Below are 27812 nucleotides of genomic sequence, written 5' to 3' on the forward strand. Positions count from 1 at the left end.
CATTTGATGCTTTGATCTGTTGGAGGCATTTTTTCTGGCTTTGCACCAAATATTGAATTGTTCTCAGCAGCTGCAACAACAAGAGCAAACTGATTAGAGGGGCTTCCAAAATATGTTGCTATGAATTATGTGTTTTGATACCGTTTTTTTTTTTTTTTTTTTTTTTTTAACTTTTGCTTATATCACAATTGCAGGTGTTGGTGTAAAGGTGTTGAGCCAGACTGCACTATTTAAAACATGAAAGCGCACATGCACTATTTGTAAAACCTTGAACTGTTTGTCTTTATGGCGAAAAACTCTCCGTGTAAAGTTACAAGCAGTCGAGTCCTTGGTTTGTGCAAAATGACATTTATTGGTGCTTTTCTTTCAGTCGGTGCATACCTGTTAGCCATCTGATCTGGTATGTCTGGTCTGTATGTTGCTTCCCTGATGTCAGCACTGAGCTGGTAATGATGTCGCTATTTGTATAGTTAACAATTACATGTCCTAGTTTGAAGTTCTTAAGATAATTGGCTGGAGGTTGTTCCTGGTGAACTTCTTGGTGAGGAGAGTTGCTACAGTGCAGTGAAGTACCAATTCTGTTCTATTGTTTGTTTCTCTCTTCTCTTTTTTTTTTATTTGAATAATTGAAAAAAGAACCTAGAGGGTTATCTGATGTCTCTGTTCACAGCAGAATGACTGTACCTTCTACCTTATATGTCTGTCAGTCTAGGTGCTGAAAGCCTCAGCGATGTTTGTCTTCATTGTGTGTGTGTGTGTGTGTGTGTGCATGTGTGTGTGTAGATGCTTTCAGTTGGATGAGTAATAATTAGGTCCTTGGAGATGAAAGGGGATAAAGCGAGAAGATGTTAAGTCTAAGAGAACACATTAAATCTGAACCACACATAGTACAGAACAAACTCTTAAATACCTTGTTACCCTTCTTTATTGCCTTTCCTTCCTTGTGTGTTCCAAATTTTACACGGAGTGCTCGCTGATTACAAGGTATAATGTATCTTCTGCTGAACATAAACCTAAAATCTAATTCTGGAGGGTTTTCTTTTCCTTTTTTGCTCCTTTCACATTATGATAGCTCAACCCCCGCAGCCATGTAAACACTACTTAATGGCAGCATTGTATTCACTTTCAAATTTCCCATAGTTTTCCTTGCATTAGGTTGTATTTTATGAGAACTGAACGAATGGGATTTTTCAGGCTAATGTCAGTTATCCTGCCAAGTCTGTTTCTGATCAGTCAAATATAGTCGTTAAACTTCAGTCACAATTAATGAATCAGTAGTAAATATAACAAATTCATGTCGCTTAAGGTGATTTTTTTTGTTTTGGTTTGTTTACTCATTTAAAACCACTGATTGGGTTTTTGCTTTAATCAAATATTAGTTAATTAGCATTTTAGGGATTCATTATCATTGTTTTTGCAGCAGCTTAGCTTGTTTATCTGGATGTTATTACTGTTCCTTCTACCGGCTGCACACGCAGAGCTAATTTATCCTCCATCTACAGCTGTTAAGGCTTCATCCAGCGTGGCCCGTTTGAAGTCCGTACTTAATTGGTCGGCGTCTGTGATGAGCCCACCTTTTGCAAAGGTTAATTAAATTTCCCTGGTTCCTCTTATTACTACTGCTCTTTCTGAAGGTGCAGTTGCAGTGCACAGACACGGCCGTGTGGGGTTTAAAGGAAACAGAAGCAAATCGAAAGTGTTAGCGTGGACTCCAGTTGGGTTTTTTTTCCTCCTTATGACAGTGTAATTTCATCCATCGTGAGATCTCAGGGAGGAAGGGATGAGGAAAGGGGCAGGGCGTGATTTGAAGATAAAGAACACAGCCAGAAAAGAAAGAAAGAAGGCAAGAAAGAGAGAGAGCGATAGGAGAATAACTCAGTGAGTATAAGAAAGTACTTTTAGTCCACGAGAGGGTTTCACAATTTTATAATTGACGTCCTTCTCAGAAAGGCGGCCAATTATTTTCTCTAGAAGTGAGCCTTCTTTTGAAAAGTTTTGGCTTTATTGAACAGGCTGGGATTGGCGATTTCCTTCCTTGCTGTGATCTCGGATTCATCTCGAATGATTCACCGGCCTCTACAGCACCAGTGCAGTCCATGCAGCTTTGCAGTGAATTACGGCGAGTCCCTATTTTAATTTGCCTAAACACAATTAATAGCCCGATAGCTGAACAAGCTGGGCTGCCACTGAAGATCTAAGAGTCCAAAAACATAGAGTAGGTTATTTAATTCAAACAAATCACTTAGGTTTACTTAGCTGCCAGCTGGCTTTTACAGTCTCCAGCTTGGATTACTACAGACTTAGAGAGGAACCCCTGTGAATGAGCTACAATGGAAACTAAGCAGCTTATTTTGCCATGTTAGGTGTCTTTTTTTTTCAGTATTATTCCAAACAGCAGCTCTTACCATGCTCACTTACTCCAGCTTCTAACATCAGAGGGTTAGTTATTGAAATATTGACTGAGTGGCTGGAAATTTGGCATCAGATGACAGGCAGCCAAATGTAGGCCAGTTCTGTTCTGAGGGTTTCTCTTCTGAGGGATCAAGGCCTAGATTTATTTACTTACTCCAATAAACACCCTGAACATTAAACTTGAGGTCTTTTTTGAGGAGGGGGGCATAGTCGCCTTTAGAAGGCAGTTAGTTGTATGCTTTATAAGGGGCTTTTAAAGTCTTGCTTGGATTTTATAGTTTTATTGTACAGTGTTTCTGGATGAACTGTCCCTTTAAATCACATCCTGCTCATCCCAGCGGAACACAACCTCAGTCTACATCCTCTCGATGCTGGAAGACTTGTCAAAATGTTCTGCTGCTGAACTCTCTGAACCTCCCTGCTGCTTACATGAGTTCTCTGTTGGGCTGTCTCAGCTTCCTCTGTTTTTTTGTTGTTGTTGTTTTTTGTCTCTTGCGTTTTCTCTCACTGTATCTTTAAATCTCATTTCTGTTAGCGGGAGGACTTCCTGATGTCTTCCTCTTGCCCCTTTCATTTCTTTCTCAGGGACTCCATCTTCTTCTGCCTGTCCACATCTTCTTCTCCCTCTACCTGCATCTATTATTAAATTGTCAATAACGGGGCCCGTGTGTTGTTGTCATCCTGATGCTGCCGCTGCCACTTCTGTTGCTACCCTGCTGGGTTTTATCCTCACTCACGTGCACCTCAGTGTCTTATAAATGTCACACCAACTCTTCTAAAACCAACCTCTGCTCTCTGTTTCTGCACCAAATCCCACCCATTACTTATTAACCTTCCAAGGTCTCGTATGTTCTTTCGACTCCTTTTTGCCGTCGCTCAAAATCAGATTAACTCATGTTTCCTCAAACTTGTAGTGCTGTTTTACCCATCTGGATCGCTGTGGTGTGAAGAAATATATACATACATACATACATACATACTAGATGAGATAAGTTTTCTTATTGAAACAGGAAATGTCACGCATTGCTGATAAGAGGATTCGTGCTCAAAACAAGCACATAACTTAGGTTGAAAGTAATTTCCTCCTCAGCTGCAGATTTCTCTGGCATAGGCCACCAAGTCCAGACTCGTGGCTGACCCACACTGCTGCATTTGCTTCACTCAGCAATCAATGGATCTTGCTGAACATTGACATAATCAGCTTGTATGGACCCATGCTGGGTCGAATAGTAATGGGGCTTTAGAGGCATTGGTAGGGGAGAGCCAGCGTGGGATGATGGATTTAGTGCCAGAGCATTCAGACCCAGGCGAGGCAGGTCAGGGAGATGGACAGGTAGGGAGACGAAGCATCTGGCATACTTTATTTGCAGCAATAACAGGAAAACTGCACTAACTCGTTATCACGCAAGATGGGACTGATCAAGTAAATGGCTGGTTTAGTAAAATTTAACAGGGTCCAAATTAGATTTGAAAGACCTTAAACTGATGTAAATAGACCTTCCAAAATACTTTGCATGTTGTGTAAGATTTATATGATATATGTTTTAGCTACAGTTGCTGATCTGCCGTCACCATCAGATCAGACTGGATAGATGGCTATATTAAACTGCTGAAACTCTATTGAGTGGAATGCGGAGATTAATTATTCGTCAGTGCAGTCTATTGACCCTTTGCTTAGTGCTGTGGCTTCATGCCCAGACATCCGTGCAAGGCTGATTAGGAACTGAGCACCTCCAACATTTTTTTCTTTTTCTTTTTCTTCCCTCCAAGGGCCAAAAATATGGCACGAATTCTTAACAAACAGCAGTGGTTAGCACAGTTCCCAAAAACAAAAAGGTCCTGCTCTCCCCTGTTCCCATCTTCGCCCTGTGTTGCTTCTCTCTGGGTTTGGTTTCTACCTACAGCCCAGTGACATGCTTGTTGGATACATTTGTGATTTAAAATGAGTGTGAATGTTGATCGTCACACTGTTAGCCATGTGATAGACTCATGGCCCGACTCCAGCACTCCTACCACCATGTATGAAGATGAACTTGGAAAATCAGTTTAACACTGCTTTTAGTGTCATATTCGAAATAAAAATGCTTTCTAAAGAGTTCCCATAATGACTTGACTTTAATGACTTTTGACCAAAATTTCAGCATCTTTTAAATAAATATTTGATTTTTAGTAAGTCCTACAGCCCACATGTTGAAGTCAGAATGGCTGTCGATGATAAAAAGCTCTTTGTACTGCGGTCCTCTGCATCATGAGATCAGCAGATGAAATATTAAGCATTAGGTAGATGAGCCATGGCTCCCTTGGTACATGAATATGTTGACAAAACCATTTTTGTGCTCTCAGAGCATGACCTTTGCCAGGTGAGGTAATGCCATTGCCTCTTCACATTGGCCCTGACAGATTTTCCTTGACCTCCGCCCCGCAGACAGGCTAATAGACGAACTGACAGAATTCACACAGGCAGTCAAGGTAATGTGGCCTTTAAGCTCAATAGATGGGGAGGAGGGGCATCCAGAGAGAGAGCCAGAGAGACGATGGGACAAAGGCAGAGGGAGAGGGAGAATTGGAGTTAGAGACAACAATAGAGAGAGAGAGCTTTTAGCATACCAGGGGAGGTCTAGAATATCATATGCACAGGAAGTAGGGGTGATAAAGATCAATATGGATTGCATTAAGCCAAGCCATGCCCTACTCACCTCCCATAAGCCATAAATTACTCTTCAGTCCTTTGTAAACAAAAACACGCATTGCTTCTTTCTCATTTCCATAAGCGTGTCTCATAGAAATCTTGAAGATTTCTTAAAACTAGAAAAGCAGCGGTTGCAGACTTGTGAGCATGCTGTACAGTGTTATTAAGTCATCATGCTGTTGAATCATTCTCCATGTGAAAAATGAAGGTTTCAGCTTGCATTTGGATCGCTTGGCTTTTTTTGAGATTAGATAAAAATGACATATTTTATTACTCAGTTGGTCAGAATGGTCACTCAGGTTGAGCCGTATGTGGACTGTGTGGATATTTAGATAGACTGCACACTTGCATTCAGTCTGCTTCTGTTTCTCTGCAAAAAATAGATGTTTTTGTGGGTAATGTGGCATTCCCATCGACACCAGTGTCACTGCAAGAGTTCAAATGGAGTCTTATCTCTGCATTGAAGTACACTGCGAGGACTCGTAGGCAGTTGGATGTGTCAGTCATGGGCCTTGTTCACTGTCATTTAAGCTGTGAAGCTGGCGTATCTGAGGACCAGCTCTGACTTGTTCCAATGGAACATTAAAGGACTTTGTACCTCCCAGGTACAAACTGACACTCTAAGCATGCTCGTTGAGTTTGACATCTTTTTTGCTTTTCACTCAGAAACAACTGACAAGGGCGTGATTGCTCGCGTGCACTTATATGCTATTTTAAAGCCGGATTTGGTTGGTGGGTTGTTCTTGTCAAGTTTTCACAATTTACTGATTTGCTTTTAACCACACTGTCGCTGCTGTTTACCTTTTTGCAATGCAGGATATGGTTATGACGACACACCACAGTGTGATGTTAAAGTTGAAGCTGTTGTGAAGCAGCTCAAAGAAAAAGCACTTGCTTTCTTAGTAGTTTACCACACTTTTCTTTTTCATGTAATAGTAAGCGGGGCGGGGGCGCGCTCTGGGATTGAGTGTTTTAGTAGTTAGTGGCATAAAAGGGCCTGTGTTGTATCCTGAATGGTGTAATTATTGTCCATTAGCTTTGATAGGCTGAAATTTTAGAGTGAAAAGCCCACTCAGGCCCTGTTTGCATTCACTGGCCTAAGCTGGTCAACATTACAGCATTAAAAGGAGTGAAAGTGAGACACTTTGTGCATAAAATACACACACACAGAGACACACGCATACACTTATCACGTGTCCTCATCTACAGCCGTGCATGTGACCTATGAACTTAGCAGATTTGCACTCTTGTATGCATTTTAACACCCGCAAATGCATAGAACAGTAACCACACACATACAGTAGATATGCAAAAACATTCATTTTATATATACAGACTCCACCTGTATATATAAAGAACTACAACTGCCAGACTACACACCCTCAGCACACACACACGACACACTCTAGTGCTGATATTTCAGCCACTCATGGCCCCCACCCACTCAATTTCACTTGCTCCCATTATTTCACTGCTATTGATCCACATCCCCCCTCGTCCGCCTGCCGATCCAGAGAGCCTTTACTGGATAATTTTCAAGGGCATTTATAAATGCAACACGGGGTAAATGGGTGATTGCATGTGGCTGGTTTTTATATGCTGTTGGTTGTTTTGTGAATTTGTGAGAGGGGAGAGGGCAGGGAAGCATTTAGAAATGGGAACCCCGAATGGGTGGAAAAAAATATGATGAGGCCGATCGTGGAAGATTTTCTCCTCCTTTGTGCATTTCTAATTTGTAGGAGTTAAATTGTTTAAAACTAAAGTAACACTTGACATTTGTGCATTTCATTTCTTTTGACTTCAGTTGAATTTTTAAGGTCTTTCGTTTTTTTTTTTTCCCCACCCTCTGCTTTCAGGCATTGTTACAGCCACCTTGCACATTAGCATTTTGGCACTGAATATTTAAACAAATGTAAAAACCCTTTTCTGAAATACAAATCCACATCTGTAGCCTGCGTTGTGGCAGGAGAATGGAGTCAAATGATTTTAGATTTATATAAAAATGGGAATAACTTTTTCACACGTTAAGAGCAGGTCGTTTGCATGTACTTGCTTTACTGTTAAGCATTGTTTTTGTATGGTAGAATAAATTTCCTGCGGTACTAAAACTGCAGTTACTTCTGTTTGTTTGGCTGAGGTGTGTGCGAGCCAACAGAGTGGAACGGGATCCAACATTAACAAAAACACCAAAAGAGAACCACGGGTGGAGCTGCCCCCTTAAAGTGGCCTCTGGGTCAACCTGTAGGGGTGCCAGGGCCGTGCTGTATGTGTGTGTTTGTGTGTGTGTGAAGCTCTGTGGATTTGGCTGCTGGGCAGGAAGCATCTGTTAATTCAGGAGGGCCAGTATGGTATATTTTTGTGCGCGTGTATGTTTAAGTGCACATGTGTTTGTATCAGTATTAAAGCCCAGTGTTTTGCATTCCCTCCTGTATCCGGCAGACCTGGCCGTGGCCCACCTTCCTCAGGGGCTCAGACAGACTTGTAGCTTCCTGTGACACACATAACTTTGTGCGCGCGCGCGCGCACACACACACACACACACACACACACAGATACGCGTGCTCAAACGAAACCAAAGAGAGGTAGTGTTTCGCCCTGAAAGACTTTGTTGACCAACAGATAGGGAAAATAATCCCTCATAGCATCCATTTGAGAGATATGAGTTGCATATACTGTACAAAGCCTGCAGAATGCATACAAACTTAAGTAGTAGCACCAGTGAAAATGCTTCTCGACAGTAAATATCGGTGCCATTTTACTCATTTACACCAAATGTACAGATTAAATGTATTCCGTTTTGTAACTGTTATTTTGGTACAGGTATTTGAACTATAGCAGAAAGAAAGGAATATAATGGAAAAACGGCAAAGAAAAGGCTTTAAATAACTCTCTCCAAGGTGGGAAAAGTCAGATAATCCAGTGATACCTGGAAGATCTAGGCTTTACCAAAATAATTTCATCCTGGTCGCCTAATCAGGGAAAAACAGTAATCCACACAGCTTCTGATTCCTCATGCGCCCTCCACCCAGGTATCGGAGCAGGTGGAGGAGGGAGGTAGATGGGTTGCGCTGGGCTGAGTTGTCCTTTCAGGAGCAACCAGCTCTTGGGCAGCGACTGGCGTCTGCTACCTGCTGCCACACATACGCACATGCTCATGCAACACACACGCGACATGCTAGATGCCAGCTGGAAGGAATTTCCACTAAAGCCTGGTTGTAATACTTCCAGTCCGCCAGAGAAAGTGACTGCGGGGATGCCGACCCATGCTAATTATCTCCTTCGGTGTGTAAGCCACCAGATGACTGAGTGTCTAGTAAAAATTGTGTAGGATGACTTGGCATGTAGAGACATCTCATTCCAAGAAAATCCAGACTGCTGAGGTTCACACTAATCAAGGGAGGAAGGCTGATAAGTAATTTGTTATTATCACTCCTAATAGCTCATATTATCCCCTAAAAGTCACGAATTTTGCAAAAGAAACTAGCGCTTAGGCTTTGGAGTGGTGCTCAGGATTTCAGAGCCAAGGATTTGGGATTTACTTGCATCTTAGAAAACAATGACTCCATTCCCCCTAGTGATTTTTAGATTTGTCATTATTGTGTGGACTTATTTGAAAGCCTTTGAACAGCACACCCTCTGCCAAGGCCTTTTTTTCCTCCTTTGCAGCTTTAATGAAGGTGGTCAGCTTTCGCCTTGGCAGAGGAATTCCAAGGCAAGATTTTATTTGAATTTTAAGGTGGTTCTGCCACCTTAATAGTCACGCACACTCACAAAGCCTTCTGACACGCATGCACAAAACCTACTTTCTATTGTTCAGAGGTTAATCTCTTTGTTTTGGCAAAACAGTAATGTGTTCAGGATTTTCGACTCTGCGGATGATTTATCTAATAAATGAGGACATTACACGCGCGAAAACTTTCTACCTTGTTTATCTTTCCTTTCTCTTGTCATCATGCTCTCTATGTCTCTTTCTTTCGTGGGACTACAGGGGCAAAAGTCACAGGCCTTTGGCAGTGCTGGTGCCATTCAGCTTCCCGTCTGTCACAATGCTGGCAGCACACGCTGTGGAAACTGCCAGCTAATGGCTGTTTATCCACCACAGAAACTTGCCAGCCAATGTCTGCCCAAGCTAAGAACTTGCCAACCAATGATTGTTGAACCTTGTACCTCGCAAACTATGCCTGCCAAATCACAGGATGCAGTTTCTTTTTGCTCAACTGAGAATTGATGGATTTCAGAGAGTTTTGGATGGATGGAGAATTCCCAGCTCAATTTCAGGGAGAAAAAAAAAAAAGTCCTTCATGTTGTCCCACTTTCAGTTTCCAGCGATTAGTGCCCAGTTTCTCTTTCCAGAACATTTTTAGCATACATTTCTGACAGAAAAGGAAGAATGTTTTTTGCATCCGTAGGATCGTGTTTGTAAAGATTGTGCAGCTTGAGCTAACCACCGCATAAATGATATATTTATCTCTTTCCCTAAGCAGCATATTGTGTCTAATCCCATTAAGTTTAAGATGATGCATATTGGCTTCAAAACTACTATCCCTTTTTATTCTCCCTGGGATGATTAGTTTATCTTTTTCCAGGAGTTTAATGTTAAATTGTGGTGCGGCGGGAATAATATGGTCGGGCAGCAACACACACTTTCAATCTGGGCCTTAATTTCAGGGTTTATCTTGCCACAAGTAAGAGCTTTTAGAAAGTAAAGCTGAATGGAGATAACGTAGCCAGGCAGGACATCCATCCATTCACATGCAGTCGTCTCTGCTCGGCGGTATTTGAGTCCTCATCTCCTCATCTGGTCCATAACTACACACACACACATTCTCTTTCTCTCTATGTTACATGCTTTTCTTTGCAGTTGTCACCTCTAATTTCAACTTCAATTCATTAAATCTCCCCTTGCTCCAGCTGGTGCAGACACTGTCTCACACATATGTGTACACACACACACACACACACACACACACATAGCCAGAGATATGGAAGTCTGCACTGAGGTAGAATTGGATTCTTAAGAGAATATTGGAGACTTTTTATCTTCATCAGTTCCCACACTTTGACTTCATCCTCATTCTACCCCACACTGTCACTCTTATCTTATACTCTCTGCCTCACACTCTGCTACCTTTGCTCTATCTCTCGCTTTCACAAAGGCACATATACACACTCATTTCAGTTTCAATCATATTCTGCACTCTGCCTTTCTCACTCTCGCCTGCACTTCTTTCTTTTGACTCGGTCTCCCTTTGTCTCTGTCGCTCACATTCAGTTAAGGTCCCTCTATTTTCTCCATGTCTCCGTCTGTCTTCCTGCACTGTCTTAATCCAGTCGTCTGTGGGCTTGCCAGTAATGGAGTAGTGCTGAGCCCATTCAGTAATCTTAGTTGTCCTAAATGAAGCCTATAGGTGCATGCAGTTTCCGTATCGTAAACTCTGTCTGAGTGTACATAAATAAATGCATAAATATATGTGTGTGTATTTTTCTCTTTCCATCTGTCTGTCCACCGGTTACAGCTTTAGAGCTAACAGTGGCCTCAATTGATCAAAGCTTTCTCCAGCACTACAGGGCGAAATCCGCAGCTTCAAAATTTATGCGTGTACTTGTGTGTCTGTGTCCCTGTCCAGACATCAGAGGCTATGTTCTCACCTAGCTAGTCTGATGAGGCGACTCGCAGCCTTTTTACTCATCCTTGCTCCCTTTGAAGCTGATTTGAATGTGGGTTTTTGAACCAGCAGAGGGGGAAAAAAGGCAAGAATGGAGAGAGTCTTCAAAAACTTGGCAGCAAATGGGTTCAGGCCAGAAAAGAAGGTGTGAGAAACTACGACAAGGGAGACTAGACAGCGGCGCTTGTAATGAGGGTGTAAACCACAAGACGAAGATGCGAGCCGGTGGTGATAAACGGCGAAAAAGAAGCGGAGAAAGCAGAAAAGCGGTGGAAATCTGATTCGGGGTTTGCGTTGAATGTTACATCAAAGAAATTATAAGCTGTTTCTGCTGCGTGACAGCAGCATTGTTTCTCGGTGCGGAGATGCACTGCTGTCGTCTCTGATGTGGTTTCTGGTTTAACAGCCCGCTCTGAGACCAAAGTCTGCACGGTTATAGCTGTTATCTGTCAAAGACATACTGTCACCAAGGCTCCCCGTTTTAAAGGATTGTGCACTAAATAGTAAGGGGGAAGAGTTATGAAGGTTTCTACAGCTTCTGTTCAACAAGATATCGCTAAACTCGTCTTGAATTACTTTGGTGAACTTATATGATTTTTGCACTTGTGATGCAGCTTGAGAGCACCTCCACATATAAACACCTATGAGTTTATCTCTGAGCGTATAAGTCTCATCAAATCATTTTTAGGTGATTAAAGTAGAAGTTTTGAGCCGGCATAGGTTTATATACATTATGTATGTCAAGCTTGGCTCTACACGTCGGGTCATGTCAAGGCTGTTTGCCACTGCTGACACCTACAGGCCAACCATGTTAAGTGTCAGATACCCCATTGGTGACCTCACTATGCGTCGCCATGCTTTATTTAGTCAGCTCCGAGGTTATGAGTAGTGTATAGTTGGCACTCTGCATGGTGGTAGAAATGAGCTGGCAGCCCGGCTGCCTGGATGATTAATGGCACTTGAGTCTTGACTTCGGTCAGGCTCAGCCCTCTCCATCTATATTAAGAACCATCATGGCCTGTTTTTGTTGTATATTTTTGGATGTTACAGCAGTGAGTTATAAACTTTTACGTGTGGTTTTGGCTGGTTTATTCAGGTATTATTAATAACGAGGACAGTGATAAACGTTGGGCATTAAATGGTGCTTGTGTCACTATATTTGCAAAGGCAGTTTGGGCAACACTTTGCCTCGCTCTTTGAGTTTAGTGAGACATGAATATACTGATTGCTCCTGCCTCATTTCTTTTCTGCAGCCTAGACTATGCATACGACTTGGCTAAAATAAGGATTTGCCATTGATCTTTAGCAAAAAGCTGTCTTTCTGTTTTCTCATTGCAAACACGTCACATGTCATTAAATATTCATCGAGCTTTGTTTGTGTCATTGTTATTTGGACCCACTTTAATTGTCACCCTTATCAAGATTCATGAGCCTCATCACACTTTCTTTAATTGCTTACTCGTTCTCTACATTGTTCATCTCAGTGTAATGTTCTCATATATTCACCTCTGCTTCTCTGCCTCATTCTGTGGTGCATTTCTTTTGATCTTTGCTCTGTTTCTTTCTGTTGTTGTTGTTGAGGTATCTGATTGTGTGTGTAGGAGTCTCTGATTATCAGTGGTTTAGTGAAGTTTCAGGAGTCTTCTGCCATTCAATTGTCATATACAGTGTGTATGCGCATATAGGTTTATTAGAGCAAAACATAAGCAGCATCTTCTCTGGCACTTTTATGATATTTCAAATCAACCAGTGCACTATGCTAAATAGCCCATGTCACTCGGTGATGTCTTGAGGATTTCCAAAAACCATCGAGACCCCAACATATCTCTCAAACTCAACCTAGCAAAGATAATTCCAGCACTAAAATGCTTTTTAAGAAAGCCAGTTTCTGGTCTCTGCTGGCAAATGGCTAGTCTGAGCTGTATAGCCCACTTTACCACTGAGGTAATAGGTGGAACATAGCAGTCATGCTCACAACCAGTTAATCTCATTCTTAAAACTGGATGCAATAAGTAAAGGGGGGGGGGGGGTCTCTAGAAGATGGGAAAGAAGAAACCATCATAATATATTCTGAATGTATTTTTAATAATAATAATACATTTTATTTATAGGCGCCTTTCAGACCCTCAAGGTCACCTTACAGTAGCATGTAAACAATACCATAAAAAACATAAGAAAAATGTATATATAGCAAACATGGTAGATAAAATTTAGACATAAACAGTCATAAAAGTATAAAAGCAAATATAAAAACTGAGCAAGGTAAAAATGGCCTAAGACAGATCAGGTGTATGCAATTCTAAACAAATGGGTTTTGAGTAGTGATTTAAAAGTGGTGAGACGCTGTTTGGTCCGTAGAGCAAGTGGAAGTGCATCCAAAGTCTCGGGGCAGAACAACTAAAGGCTCTGAGTCCCATGGTAGTCAGGCGAGCAGGTGGAACTGACAGAAGGGAAGCTGAAGAAGAGCGGAGTGTACGAAGGGGTGAGTATGTATGGAGAAGATCGGATAGATATGGAGGAGCAAAGTTATGAAGCACTTTGAAAGTGAGAAGCAGGATCTTGAAATTGACACGGAGGTGAATTGGGAGCCAATGGAGCTGTTTAAGAACAGGTGTTATATGTTCAGTGGATCTAGTTCTGGGAATAATACGAGCAGCTGTATTTTGAACCAACTGCAGTTTATGGAGGGATTTATGAGGTAAACCATAGAAGAGAATTACAGTAATCCAGACGAGATGTGACAAGAGCACTGACAAGTATGGCGGTACTGTGTGGTGTGAGTGAGGGACGAAGACGGTTAATATTACGGAGATGAAAGTAGGAAGACCGAGTGATATTATTTATGTGCTAGGACAGAGTGCTGTCGAGAATGACACCAAGACTCTTAACCTGAGGGGAGGGTGTGACAACAGAGTTATCAGTGGATAACTAATTATTTCTCCCTTTTTGGAGGAAATGCCCTTATTTAGGTGGTTAGATTGCAATGAGCTATGATTTTATGTAACCACTGGCTTTTATTCAGATGCAGTCTAGTTATATTAGTTTCTACCCACAAAGTCTTTATTATGGCTGACTGGATGATTTTATGAGAAGTAAAACAACAACACTGTACATCTACTGAAAGTTTTAAATGGAGATTTTGAACATAAAACAATAATGCTGGAACGTCATCATGAGTATAACTCATGCACGAATGAATTGGTCAACTCGGGCGAATTCTCTTGGCTTGTGGGTCTTCTGCAACACGCTAGTGATCTGGGAGCTCCAAATGAATTCTCACCATCTTTGGCCATCTTACTTAGACTGCGTTACACCCATTATTTCTCTCAAGTTAATCTGGCTCTATAAATAATTGCTGCTGTGAAAGCTCGGCTTGTTTGGTAATGTATAGAGTCTGCTCGAGCCTCCTGCGATTGTGCCCGCTCGTTGACATGATAGAATTGTACAGCTGAAGGAACCTTTCACATTTATATTTAATCTCCCAACTCTCATCCTTAATGCATGAGGAGAATGGGAGACCCCGGCACCCCGCCCCCCTACTTCGTGGTTTGGCCTGTTGGCAGAGGAAAGGAGGGGGATTAGAGCAGGATTAAGTCTGTGTGAATGGAAGCCACAATTATTCACTTCCACCATCAGTCAACTTTCACCCCTCTAACCGTTTAGTCTCTCTGCAAAACCTACAAAGACACGTGTTCGTGTTTTTGTACGTTCTAAAACACATCAGAGTTTAAACTTTTTATTGAGAATTTAATCTTTTTGCCTGTAAAAGATTATTCAGTGAATAATTTTACCTGCAGATTAAGTTGCGTGTTATCAGATAATGATTGAATCATCCGTCTTTCTTTGCATCCTTGATATAGAGAGTCAGTAGGTTATAGTTTGGGCATCCTTCAGCTGTGGGACACCAGCCAATGTGTGAGGGCTTCTGTAGCAGCCAGCACTTTTCCTTGTACTGGACGTTGATTACAATTGCAGATAACATTTTTGAAAGCTAATAAAAAGCCAGATCATTGCCAAACAACAGCCTATGGTTTTGAGATTACATTTCGGCTAATGTATTTCCCTCCTTTGGTCGTATGCAGCCAAAGGTTGCTCAAATGCGATTTGTCAGTAGTTCTTGTGCTACAAGACAGGAACTGGAGAATTTGCAGTACTAAAAATTGACCTCCTTGTTGACAGGTTCTTCATGTTCAAGTACTGAATTTGTTTATAGAGATTAGTCGGTCATTCTGGTGCATTAGTGTGGTGACATTTAACTTCAGCTACTCTAATAGCTACTGTAGTAACTTGCAGTTCTGTGCCAAAGATGCCAAAGATTCTGTGCTGATGTTCTTTAAGTGAGCACTGCTGAAAGTTACAGGGTCTTTTTGTGGTTGAAAGGGGAGCATCATCGAGAGTGAAATGTGCTAAATTATTGCAGATTTCCACGACAAACCCCTTAAACTCCAAGTTAAGTTTAATTTGAATTATAGCAGGATTAAACCATGGTGACTGGTAACTTTTTGCAGCATATGCAGTATGCCATATTAAAGCATTCTTGGGAAAAAATGCAACATTTTTGATGAACTGAAGACAGTTGAGGCCAAAATAATTAAAGTAGCCAACATTTCCTCTCCAGCTGTGAAACTCTGCAGTTCAGAAAGACAGGTATCGATTCTGATTTGATGTTTCTTAATTAAAAGTCACAGCCAAGTCTTGTGTTTTCTCAAGTTTCTGCTGTCACAACTTACTTTATCAATTTTTTTTGTTGTTGTTGTTGGACCCCTTTGAACTTAACCAGCTAATCGATCGCGATCAACATTTTTCCTCGGTAATATCCTCTTAGGGTGTGTTTGTGAGTCTCGATCCGGTGAGCAGTTTGATACATTAGTTTCTACCTCTGTGTGAAATCTGTTGAATGGATGAGGGTGGGAGTTTCATGATCACTGCCTGATAACTGCTCCATCACGCAGAAATCAATAAGTATTTATCTGTAATGAAATTAGCAATCGCTCTCTGTCCTCCCTCTCACTTTTTCTCTTCCTTCTTATTCACAAAGAAGAACAACAAACAGCAAAGAGTGTTGCTCAACAATAAGATTGGCGAATTCTCCTTCTGTTTATGGATGATTGTGTGGAATTTAGTCAATAGCATCAAAACAGACTTAATGCATGGAATACATGTTGTCTACTGGTCAATATGCTTATATAGCTGTACTTAATAGTAAATGGATTTCACTTAAATGCTCCTTTAGTCACGACTTAAACCTCAGGCCCGACTCATTATGTGCATGTGAATGATACAAAAGCACACTTTGTAATTAGAATCCTGCTATTTAAGTGTCACTAATAGGACTATTAACGCTCTGCGACAAATTTATTAGGGTTCTGTAGTTTTAGACAGTACTTTAGCCGAGTGCTGTCAGATTCTTTTTAAGTGTATGTAAGGGAGACTGAATCTGTAGGGCAAAGCTAACAGGGTTAAACAAAAGTGAATGGATTAATACTGGTCCTAATTGGGCTGATTTCCTCTCATGGCCAGGTTTTAGTCCAAGAATTCATGCATAAATAATAAATAATTTCCTAAATGGCTTTTGCTTCACTACCATCTGTAGCTCTAGTTTTTGAGGATGAGCTCTTTCTCATTCCAGGTTCAGGGGAAAAGGTGGCTGTGCACAGGCTGGCACACTGTGTGGAGTGGAATGCAGAATAATAAGCGCACTTGAAACTAATTTGCCTGTAAAAATGCAGTAAAGAACTGGCAGGTAGATTTGTCTGCAAGACACTTTGATTTTACAATGTACCTACTGTTTTCTGCGAGAAGAGTTTCTCAATTTAAAAACAAAACAAAACAGTGTAGTGGTCTAGTGAAACATGTAAGTGTTTGATTTTTAAGTTCACAATATAGCAAACATATTTCACAAAATTGCATTTTAAAAAGCATCCAGATAAAACAAGAAATTTCAGAATAGAAGCCTTCAAAAAATAGTTAATTTTGAATACAACGCACATTAAGAACAAGCCTTTACACTTTTTAAACTCCACCCCTCTATATGAATGTGGTTGTAGAGGCCAGCAGGCCTATTAGAAAAGGTGGGGGGTGGCGTACCCCCAGACTCAACGTCTTTAATATTGCATGTTGGTACCCTGGCTCCGTGCAGCCTCGCCTAGCTTCAGTTTGGCTTGGTGAGTCTTTTCCCACCATAGGTTATACGCGCAGACTTAAAATGAGTGTTTATGTGTGCGTTTGGAAGGCAAGTGCTGTCTGATGTGACGATGGAGGAGGTGTGCTGTAGGTTCGCCAAGTGTCGCAGGAGGACGTCCTCCCTCACCCTGACACTGCCCCGGCCCAAACTGGTAAGGCTTGAGATTTTAAAGATCGTCTGGGTTGCTCCTGGAGCAGAGAGGGGAGCACGGACATTGGTCCGCCTGCACATAAAATTGAGGTTAAACAGGTTTAACGAAATGTTTTTAATTCCTCAGACTCACACTCTGTCATCCTCATCTGAGTTTAGGCCAGTTCTTTTCTTTTCCACAGCTGTTTAGTAGATGCAACATTTGTTTTCTAATTCTGAGCCTCTCCAGCCTTGATTTAATAGACTTGTAGTAAAATCAGCACCTGACATTTCAGACACTGGTGTTTGTTTCCAGTCTCGCAGAGCTGCACGGTCTTTGATCGAAGAGTGCCGCCATTCTCAACTTCACTAAGAACTTTTTTCTATTTTATTTTCCCTGAAAATCTCTACATTGAGGGGCATTTTGTTGTTTTTGAAGCAGGTTTCCTAGTGATGTGTATTGTGATGTGCATTTGGGAATTATTTGGCGTCCAGTTAATACAAATTTCTCTAAAGAGAATTGGAATTCACAATATGGAAACTCGTGACTCGTCCCCCTCTGTGCTTGAAGTGGCTCTGTGGTACGTGAAGCGTCTCGGTTCAGTGCAAAGTGAAGGCTACGCAAATGTTTATAGGTTACACCGGTGAGGCTGCTGGTTCTGCGCCTTTGCAGCACTTTGATGCTCTTGCCTTTGGAAGCCTCTTGACTGTTTGACTGACAGCTTTACCTCATTCTGTATCTGGATTTAGTGTTATTGGAGAGCGAGCTCTCAGCAGCTCAGATTTTGAGTGCATGTGGGCAATTTTCAGCAAACGTGATAACAAAATAAAAACAATATTGATTTTGTTTGTATCAAAGCTCACACGTCTTTGTGGAAATCGTCTTCTTCTCTGGAAGTAGACACATTTATTTATTTACTGTCTTTTTTGTTGCTTGGTGTATTTTCTGATTTAATTGATTAACTTGGAGTTTCATGCATGTGCTTTTGTGCTTATTTCTGCCTTTTTTGGAGGGAGGGAGGGGGGTAAATACATTTCCATCTGTTGAAGTTTGAGTATTCATCTGTGTCCTTGTGTGTACTCTGTACATGTGTAAGCTGTCTGTGTAACGAGGAAACCAGGATTTACTGTTTAATTGTTTTGTTAAGGTCACTCCAAAAATATCAAAGCAACCTCCAAACCTTCACAGTGTACCAGATATCGTATCTGTCTGCACCCCGGCTCATAATTCACTGCAATGTGAAATATCCTGAGCGCCATCGTCTTCAGGTTAATTAGCCCAGAGCATGTGAAACCAGCTGTGGCTTTCAGCCTGATGAAACAGCTGTGTGTGTGTGCGTGTGTGTGTTTGTCACTGTTAACTGTGTCTGTGCGTGTGTGTGTTTGCCTCTTTTGAACCTTGTGCATGTTTGCCTCAGCTGAACTCATATCCTCTTCACCCTCTCTGTTTGTCTTCTTCTGTATCTCCTACTTCCTCTCTGTCTGAGCAGCTTCCTGCCGATCTCAATAAGATGCACCTAACAGACCATGCCCACCAGCAGGTGATGCACATGCCGCCCAGCCAGTCGGGATGCAGTATCGCCAGTGACTCGGGTAGCAGCAGCCTTTCAGATATTTACCAGGTGGGTACCTCCCTGTTTATGGTAAAAGTTTATTGTATTTATTTGCAAATAAACCCACACATAAATATGGATTTATGGATACAAATTTCCACAAAGCTGATTATTTTTCCCTTTCATTTTGCCAAATTCCTCTTCTCTTTCCTTTAATTGTTCAAATTCATTATAAAAAGTCAGTATTATGTAAAATAGGATCCAGCCAGTCAGTTAAAACTACTCTTGTCTCACAAATTACTTGAAGTATCCTCATGCTTTTACTGCAAACAAAAGCTTTTAATTGAATGAACTCTTTCCAATCCTGTGACAAAACCCTGTCTACTGTTTCTGGTCGTGTGTTTTGCTGAAAGGTGAATTCTCTCCATCTTCATGTGTTCTCAGTTTATCAGTCAACCCTCCGCCCACCTTCCTTCTAATCCTTTTTGTCGCTCTAATTATTGTGCGTCCTAGTGACTCGTCCCCCTCTGTACTTCCTGCAGCAGATTAAAGGTCACATGTAGAAAATGAACCTAACACTTATAGCTCCATCTTTAACTGAGCTACAGCAGGTAGAACAGCTCAATCTACATAAGGGAAATTCCTACGTGTAAAAGTAAAATAGCCAAAGAAGAGCCTTTGTCTTTGTATCTGTCTAACATTCCTGCAACATTTTTGGCAGTTGAGCAAGCTTTTAAGTGTAGACTGTGTGAGTGATTGCAAATCAGTAACCCATAAAAGCAAACATAAGCTTTCCATGTAATCATTTTAATCCCTTAGCTCTCCTAATCCCCCCTCTTTACACAGAAAGTTACACTAAATGTAACATTTCGGCACTGTGTTTCAGCTGTCTTTCAGCTATCTTCCCCCCACTTTACAACCTACATGCTATATTCTGCACACGTCTGTGAATATGTGTATAGACGTCCTTTTTGACAGTGGCTTGTTAGTTCTGCTGGCTTTAATGGGAACCAGCGTGGCCTGTTTGCCACACACTAATGAGCTAGTTGATGTGCTGGTGCGATCTGTGGGCTCTGCTGGCCACAAAACTAATTTGTTTGTTTCACCCGGGAATGTTAATGCAGCTTATGTTTTTTTTCTAGGTTCCAGTACATACTGTAAATGTTACAACAACGCATAACAAAACGTTCGCCAACAAGATAACGTTGGTGAAAGATAAGGTTAGGTAACACGGGAGAGTGATCAAAGCAGACAAACTGAGGAAATCGCCACAAATTACTGTGGGGGGGGGGAGACTTGCTGAATTAAAAAATAAATAAAATGAAATCCAACCCCTTTCTCTCTCAGGCTGTCTGTGAGTGACTGCAGATTGATGTAAGTCAGGTCGGCCCGGGTCAAACGTTTAACACAGAGACTCATTCTGTTCATCCTCAGATTAGATATTTATCACACGCATCTGATCCCATCACTTGTCGCTGACCCGGCTCTGTGTTTGTTTACAGCTGTCTTAAAGTGCTGACCCTTCACTCAGCTGTGATCCTCAGCTGTCAGTGCAGCAAACGCTATCTGTTGTGGGTTTTCTCTTACACGTTCTTTTTGTTTTTTCCTCCTTCCACTCCCTCTTTTATCTCGGCTTAACACTCAGCAGCTCACCTCCCTCTTTCTCCTCATCTTTTCATCACTTTCTTTAACTCCTCGTAATCCTCTCTTATGCTTGTTCGTCTCCTAGCCGTGGTATATCCTGAACCTTTTTGCCTCCTTTCTGGGGTTGGGACGTGGTAAAATGCAGTGGTTTGTGTAGATCTGATGCCACATTTCTAAGAAATGTCCCCCTGCCTCAGACTTCATCTGAGACCAGGGGTATTGGCCTGAAAGGGCAGACGATGCATTCTGAATGAACTGGGCTCTCAGAAGCACTGACTGATATGTCGGTGAGGAGGAAGAGAATGAGTTTTTGTCTCTTTTTACCCCTTTTCTCCCACATTTCCTAGAATATTTCTGTTAAAAGGCTTTTTGCATTTTGGCTTAGTCTCTGAGACATATTAACTGCATGGACTAATAATTAGAAGGGAAATAAAGTTTCCTATGTTATATCTTGTACAGTTAATTTAAAAAAATCAGCCTTTTGACAGTTCAATGTGTTAAAGATGCTCCATATACTGCCGTGTCATTTAATTATTACAAGAGGAGGAAAGCACGTTTTAAAAAGTTCAGCTGCACATCTATGTTCGCATATGTTTCCTGGCTTGTTTTTTTTTTCCATCTTATATTCAACCAGATTAAATTCATCTACTATCCGGGAACAGGAAAGGTCTGAGGAGCAGGTGTGTTTTAAAAGTCCTCTAAATGGCTTCTTCAACCTAATTTATAAAAACAACAGCAGGCCTGAACTTTGAATGGACTATTAGCTCAATACCCTTGGGTTGGAAAAACATAGAAAACACTTTGGCCATGTCCCAACTATCCATAGAGCCTAAGAGCTTGATTGTATTGCTAGCTGGCAATCTATAGAGTAGGAAATTCACTTTTCCCCACCAGATATCAACAGCTAATATATCTCTGCCTGTCTTTTCAACTGTAAATCCAAAATGTAGAAAGAATGAAGATGAAGAAAAAACAAATAATGTAGCTGAGCAAATGAAGACATAAACGCACAATAGTTACTGATAAATTTAGGGTAGTATCGTTGGGATTTTTTTTTTTTTTTTTTTGTTCAAGCTAAGGCTAATTAATATGTATTTTGCTGGCCACTTTATTAGGCACACTTTACATTTAGTATTGTATGACCACTTTGGCCTTCAGAACTGCCTCAAATTCAACAAGGTGCAAATGTTTCTCAGAGATTTTGTCCATGTTGAATTGGTTGCATCACAGAGTTGCTGCAGATTTGTCGCTTGCACATCCATGATGCAATTCCCATTCCACCACATCCCCAAGGGACTCTCTGTCTGGTGACTATGGAAGCTATTTGAGTACTCACTGTCACGTTCAAGCGCTATTCTGGTTAGAAGCATCAGTTGGAATATGGATATAAAGATCAGATACTAAGAGTGTGCCAAGAGATACTCTCCCCCCATCACACACCTTTACACCCTCACTAGCAGCCTGAACCGTTGACACAAAGCAGGATAGATTCATGCGTTCATGACGTTTACACCAAATTCTGACTCTGACATGTTAACGTCGCTGCAGAAATCACATTCGTCTGTAGTCCATCTGCTTCTAGGATCACCATGTGTTCACAGGTGCTCTTCTGCATACCTTAGTTGTAACGAGTGGTTATTTAACAAAATATCTCTTTTTCAGTAAACAGGATAAATGCTGGAGGTCTAAGTGAATTATGTGCCTAAATGAGCACATGCATTCACATTATTTTGGAAAGCAGACAGAAGCCGGGGTAAAGTCAGGCTTAGCTCTCCAGCTTTTTTAGGCCCACCTAAAAAAGCTAACAGACGGCCGGTAACGCTGCCACTACCACCAGAGAGCTCCTCGATTCACCTTTAGGTGACGGTTCAATTCCCAACTGACCCTAACCCTCATGCCCTTTTAGATCCATACTCTTCCAACCATCTGTCTGCCTCGCACAGGAGAAATGTTGTGAAATATGAATTATTAGTGAATGGATTTAAATATTTTGCTGTTGGCCTGGTTTTTTGTAGTCTGGCACTTGGTGTCTGGGTGCAGCTCACGGTCGCAGCTACAGCTGCTTTTTCCAAGGTTAGCCTTTTTTATGTTTCGTGCGAGCAAATTTTTACTGAAAAGCCGTGAATGCTAGAAATTATGAACAATAAGGCTTTTTTTTTTTTTAGTCTTTATGTCGTCACAGTCGCACGTCTTTCATGCTCTTCATTTTTTCAATAATTGCAAATAATTGGTCACCGTGTTGTGCTTGCTAAACTGTCTTGTAATGGCATACTCCTCTTTACAAGGCCTGAGAGGACTCTTGTCATTGTAAATATCAATACCCCCAATTTGAATTTCTAGGTCACGTTATTTTGGGAATTGGAAGCTCGAGAATGATGTGAGAGCCGAGCCATTTAACACTGAGGCAATTTTAGCCCCATCAAAAGCGATTGAATTTCATAATTTAATGTTTTTCATAACCCATAAGAAAGGAGCCCTCACATTTAATATGTAAAATGTTCAATTCATTTGTCATTTAAATGAGACATGATGGACTTCAAAGACTTCTTCCTTCCTTTTTTTAATGTTACTAACCGGCCAATATTCCGTTTTTTGTTCTTTGTGTTTTGCTCCCAGGCCACAGAGAGTGATTTGGGGGATGTCGACCTTTCTGGACTTCCAGAGGCTGCAGTGGACAGTGAGGAGGAGGAGGAGGAAGATGAGGACCTGGAGAGAGCTTCGGACACTCTTCTAGGCCGAGATCTGGTCCGAGAGTGTCTAGAAAAAGATCCTGTCGACCGCAACGACGACGACATCGGTCAGTTTGACAACTTTGATTTGATTGAATTGGGATAAAAGTGACCTAAAATAAACTGACAGATTCAGGCTATCTCAGTGGCTATTTTTAGACTCATTTAGTACAGAAATGAGAGATGAGTGATATACAAATGTCCTTCTCTCATAAAGACCCCTTGCAGCTGTCCCCAAACACCAGTCTGTATTTTCAAGCAGGCACTCAGAGGCAACCTCATTAACAGAACCCAGTGGGGTCCTAAAGGAGGGGCTTGCATCAGAGAGCTGAGAGAAGCAAAGGCCTGGCCTGCTGCGTGCCTGCTGGGAGGCTGGCCTTCTCATGGCCTTCAGCATTACAAGCACAGCTCATTGAGAGGAAATACCTGACACAGAGAGCAACTGAAGGGATAAGAGGCTGAACCCAAATTCAACCAACTTTTATTATTCTGTTTCACGTCATTAGTTACTTTTTTAATGCTCTCCAGAAACTCTCTGAAAGAATTTTCCTGAATAAACAGACAAAAATATTTTCGCTGGGCTTTCAGGGCTTTAAAAAGACATTTTTCCCAGGCGGTTGATGAATACGTCCTTGGGGCTGATGAGATGGTTAAAAGAAAAATAAAGCAGGAGAGGGCACTTATAGTTTCAAAAATCAGGATTTTTGTTTTTTTCTCTTGTTTTTTGGAACTTCTATTACATTTTTCACCTCTGTTGGCCCCTAAAAATGTAATAAATTACTATAAAGGGATAACTGATGTAATATTTAATTTTTTTTAATATATCACAAGATAGAGAGGCTGTAAACCAGATTTAAGGACAATTGGCAGTCATCAAAATGTTAATGATATGTGTAATATGTGCTACCCTCTGGTACCCTTTAGAGTTTTGGTGCTTAGCTCCTAGTGTTTTTTTTAAACGTGATAAATCTACATTTTATGATTGTTTTCCTCCCATGGAAAACTCTATACGCGTTGCACTTTAAGCTACTTTCCTTTACTAAGAAAAGGGAAGATTTGAACGAGGTGTTAACACCAAGAGGAGTAAAAAGGAGCTACTGAGCCAAGCAGCATAGTTTGCAGGTTGGAGCTGGGTCACTGTGCTCTCAGCTGCAGTGCAGAGGAGGCAGAGGGAAGATGAACAGGAAAGGTAGAAATTGTAAATGTTTCTGAGGAGTCATAAAAACTAGTAGTACGCGCTGATCCACTTGTGCTTGGAGGGGTTAGATTTAAGACTTAAGAGCTGATGTGGAGGCATGTTTGCTGTTTCTTTGTCAGCAGCAGTGTGCCAACGCTCAAGCCCAATTTAATAAGATTTAGAGATTAAAATTTTGGTGTGCAATGCAGCATTGTCCTTGGAGTTCTGCGAGTCCTCTTCTAGTTATGATTTTTTTTCTATTTTAATCACGAGTTTTTACAGCATTTCAGAGCACCAAGGCCTGAGACGACAAGCATCCTAAAATGTTTTGTGTTAGTATTGACATTGACAGTTGCTCTGGTGAAGTATATGAGTAACATTTTCTTGCAGAAAGGACCATTTAAAAATCTATAGATCGTTTTGGAAATGTTGCAGTTTGTCTGTGGTGGGGGAAGAAAAAAAATCAATGTGCATTTTGCCCTGAACACCTGAGACACATCGCTTTGGTCAGTGCACGGTCTTTTCATGCTTGTTCCTCCTTCTTTTTCATTTGACTTCTTCTCTATGCTGCTTTCTTTTTGTGCAACACAGAGCAACTGCTGGAGTTCATGCACCAGCTGCCTGCCTTTGCTAACATGACCATGTCCGTGCGGAGGGACTTGTGTAGCGTCATGATGTTCGAAGTGGTGGAGCAGGCCGGCACAGTCATACTCCACGACAAACAGGAGGTATGAACAGGGTGAAAAGGGACACACAGAAACTGAACAAGTTCTATTTAACCTTCAGAATTCAATTCTTCAACAACAACTAGTGGTATTCATTTTTCACCATCCTATTTTGCCACTTTACTGACTTAGATTAATTGCTTCCAGTGTAATTACGGCATGCAAAGTATGTTTTTATTATATCTGCTTCGATAACACACTAAATTCCCTTAACAGTTAAATGAGTGTTTATCCTTACTCAGTCTGACACAAGGTCTGTTTGCTGAGTTGCTGAATCTTAATTGGGCAATTAATGTAATCACAGTAGAAAAAAAAATCTTAACTTTGCCTTTTGTTATCAAGCAGAACAGTGGTGTAACCTTTAAAAAGACATACATAAGTGCGCACAAGTATTAAACAGTTGCAAACACGCCAACGTACCCATTATGGAAAGCAGTGACGTAGATGTGGAAGCATATAAAGGCCTTCACACATACGAAAGAAGAACATATACGGAGCAACGTGCGCTTTCCCGTGCACAGGTGCACACACATCCTCACCATCCTAATTCACGAGGCAAAACTGGTATGTGCAAAGTCACCGCAGCATATAAGCCCCGTCAATCACTCGAGCTGCTACACAGCTAATTAATTAAGTTACATGCCTGAGAAACGGGGGCCCTGTCATGGCTGTTTGGTTACATGCAGCAGCATTAGAACTGACAGGGTGATAAATGGCAATGAACTGCCAGCTGCCGAGCTCGGAGGAGGACGGGAACACACATCAGCAGGGCAAAACCATAAACGCGCACAAATAGGTGATGTGCGTCTGTGTAACTAACTCCGTACCGTCTGTGTCGAGGCAGTTGATGGGCATTTTTCCTCCACTCCACTGCCTCTCTGTGGACTCGGTGTTGAAGGTCAAAGAGAAGCACTTGGCCCTTCTCGGAAGTGAGCATGACTTTGCTAAGTGAGTGTGAAGAGGGAAAGGAAAATAAAGAGTCTAAAGTGGTATTACAGATGTAGAAAAGAGAGAGAAAGTGCTCCATATGCCAGAAAGGAAGAGAAAATGGACAATGGGGGAGTCGAGGGAGTGTCACATGGAAAGACGCTTTTGAAGAAGAAGAATTTGTTAAAGAATTTGGGGTTAAAGTGGGATTTTGCATGAGAGAAACCTCAGTGCAGCTCGAGGAAAAGAGTGACTTAGAAAATAAGTCGCATATTCATTTGTTATGGGAGCTTCAGTAGATTTTTCTTTGTGCACAGGCTGTAATTAGCTGTGCTGCTACATGCAACCTTTGAATAACAGGAGTAAACTTCTTATAGTACATTTCTATACTTCTTCATAGAATGAGTTAAATGCTGACAAACAAAATGAGCTCCATTCGTACAACCTTCCCTACTACTTGGTTACATTGTATCTTTTGGGTGGCTGTGGCTACAATGTAGCTTGCCTTCACCAGTGTGTGAATGTGTGTGCGAATGGGTGGATGACTGAACGTGTAAAGCGCTTTGGGGTCCTTAGGGACTAGTAAAGCGCTATACAAATACAGGCCATTTACCATTTTCTCTTGCTGGGAGAACTGTACCTTTTAGCTAGCAGACACATTGTGTGACAAACTGCGCGGAACCAACTTGCGTGTTTGCCGATTTTTGATGAGCTGTTTAAAAAGATGTCCCTCTGTTTATGCACGCTCCTCTTCAGTCGGGCTTGCTAAATACTTTAGGGCAACTTCACATCTGCACCATGAGCGCATCACAGGGATGCAAAGGTAAAAGAGAGGTGTTTGAAGGTATAAGCGGGGCCTGGGATGTGTCTGTGCAGTCAATGGAAGCAATGACATTTTAAATCATACCACAGTAATATGTATTAACCCGCATTTCAGATTTAATTACTCATTTCCTGGCGGTGTTAGAACGCCACTCCAGATTGATAATAGGAAATAAGAACATATTCCTTACCCGTGCAGGCTTCATTACTCATAGCAATAAATTCAGATGGTCTATCCTACAGGAAATATTATATTTGTGTAAAGTTTATTTAAAAGAGAACTTTTGTTCACAGCGCATGTGTGGCGGATCATCGTAGCCCACCTTATTAGCATTATTATTTATTAGCATTAGAAAGCGATGTGGGAGCCAAACTGTGAAGCACAGAGGGTAGAATCGGAGATTTGCTAGGTGAGAAACAGCAAGAGAATGAAAAGGCAATGAGGAGGAAATATCAGTTATTGCTGCAGAGGGAGCCCAGGGCTCATTCACCCGCCCTCTGTCCGCTCACACTCAGGATGAATGGCTTGTTATATTATGCCTGCTAGCATTTCCTTTTCAAAAGCCACCACTAAAGACACAATACCTCTTCACCAGCCTACTCATACCTCACACAAAGCACATTATGCTCACAGTTTACCACATTTAGTAATGTATTGCCATTTTAATAGACGTTCTAGTGAAGCTGTAAAGGTCTGTAAATCTAATGATTCAAGATAAATCCATGCCAAGTGACGGTAATGATTCCTTTTTGCTCGTCTGCAGTCGAGCCAGTATGTATTTAACACTGGTTTTAACAGATGTACCCATTTTACCCTGTTTTGATAAAAGAAAAGTAAAAAAACCACACACATAGAAATCAGCAATGCTGTTAGATTTATAATCTCTTCAAGCAAAACAAAAGTTTGACATTGTTTATTTTGTGGTCATTTTAAAAATTATTTCTATTATTTCTACCCCTCCGTCTGTAGCTGGACCACTGGTATGTCATTCTGAACGGAGCAGTCGAAATTAGCCATCACGATGGGAGAACGGAGACTCTTTGTATGGGCAACAGCTTCGGCATCTCACCCTCACTGGATAAGCAGTACATGAATGGAGAGGTTCGCACCAAAGGGGATGATTGCCAGGTAAAAATAACCGATTTTTACACTGT

The 27812-nt window shown here is 41.4% G+C and overlaps 1 protein-coding gene across 9 annotated transcripts in view; it reads left to right on the forward strand.

Annotated features, from left to right (window-relative positions):
* The window catches only part of rapgef6 (Rap guanine nucleotide exchange factor (GEF) 6), a 132494-nt gene that overhangs the window by 69180 nt on the left and 35502 nt on the right, over positions 1-27812 (forward strand). For all 9 annotated transcript variants that reach the window (XM_084940725.1, XM_084940726.1, XM_084940719.1 and 6 more), the window contains 4 exons: positions 18571-18702; positions 22894-23074; positions 24775-24911; positions 27628-27786. In XM_084940725.1, coding sequence (XP_084796851.1) covers positions 18571-18702; positions 22894-23074; positions 24775-24911; positions 27628-27786 — 609 coding nt within the window. The remainder of the gene's footprint in view (positions 1-18570; positions 18703-22893; positions 23075-24774; positions 24912-27627; positions 27787-27812) is intronic.

This window comes from Perissodus microlepis, chromosome 10 (assembly GCF_051167445.1).
Source record: "Perissodus microlepis isolate ML-2025 ecotype Zambia chromosome 10, ASM5116744v1, whole genome shotgun sequence".
In the NCBI taxonomy this organism is placed as follows: Eukaryota; Metazoa; Chordata; class Actinopteri; order Cichliformes; family Cichlidae; genus Perissodus; species Perissodus microlepis.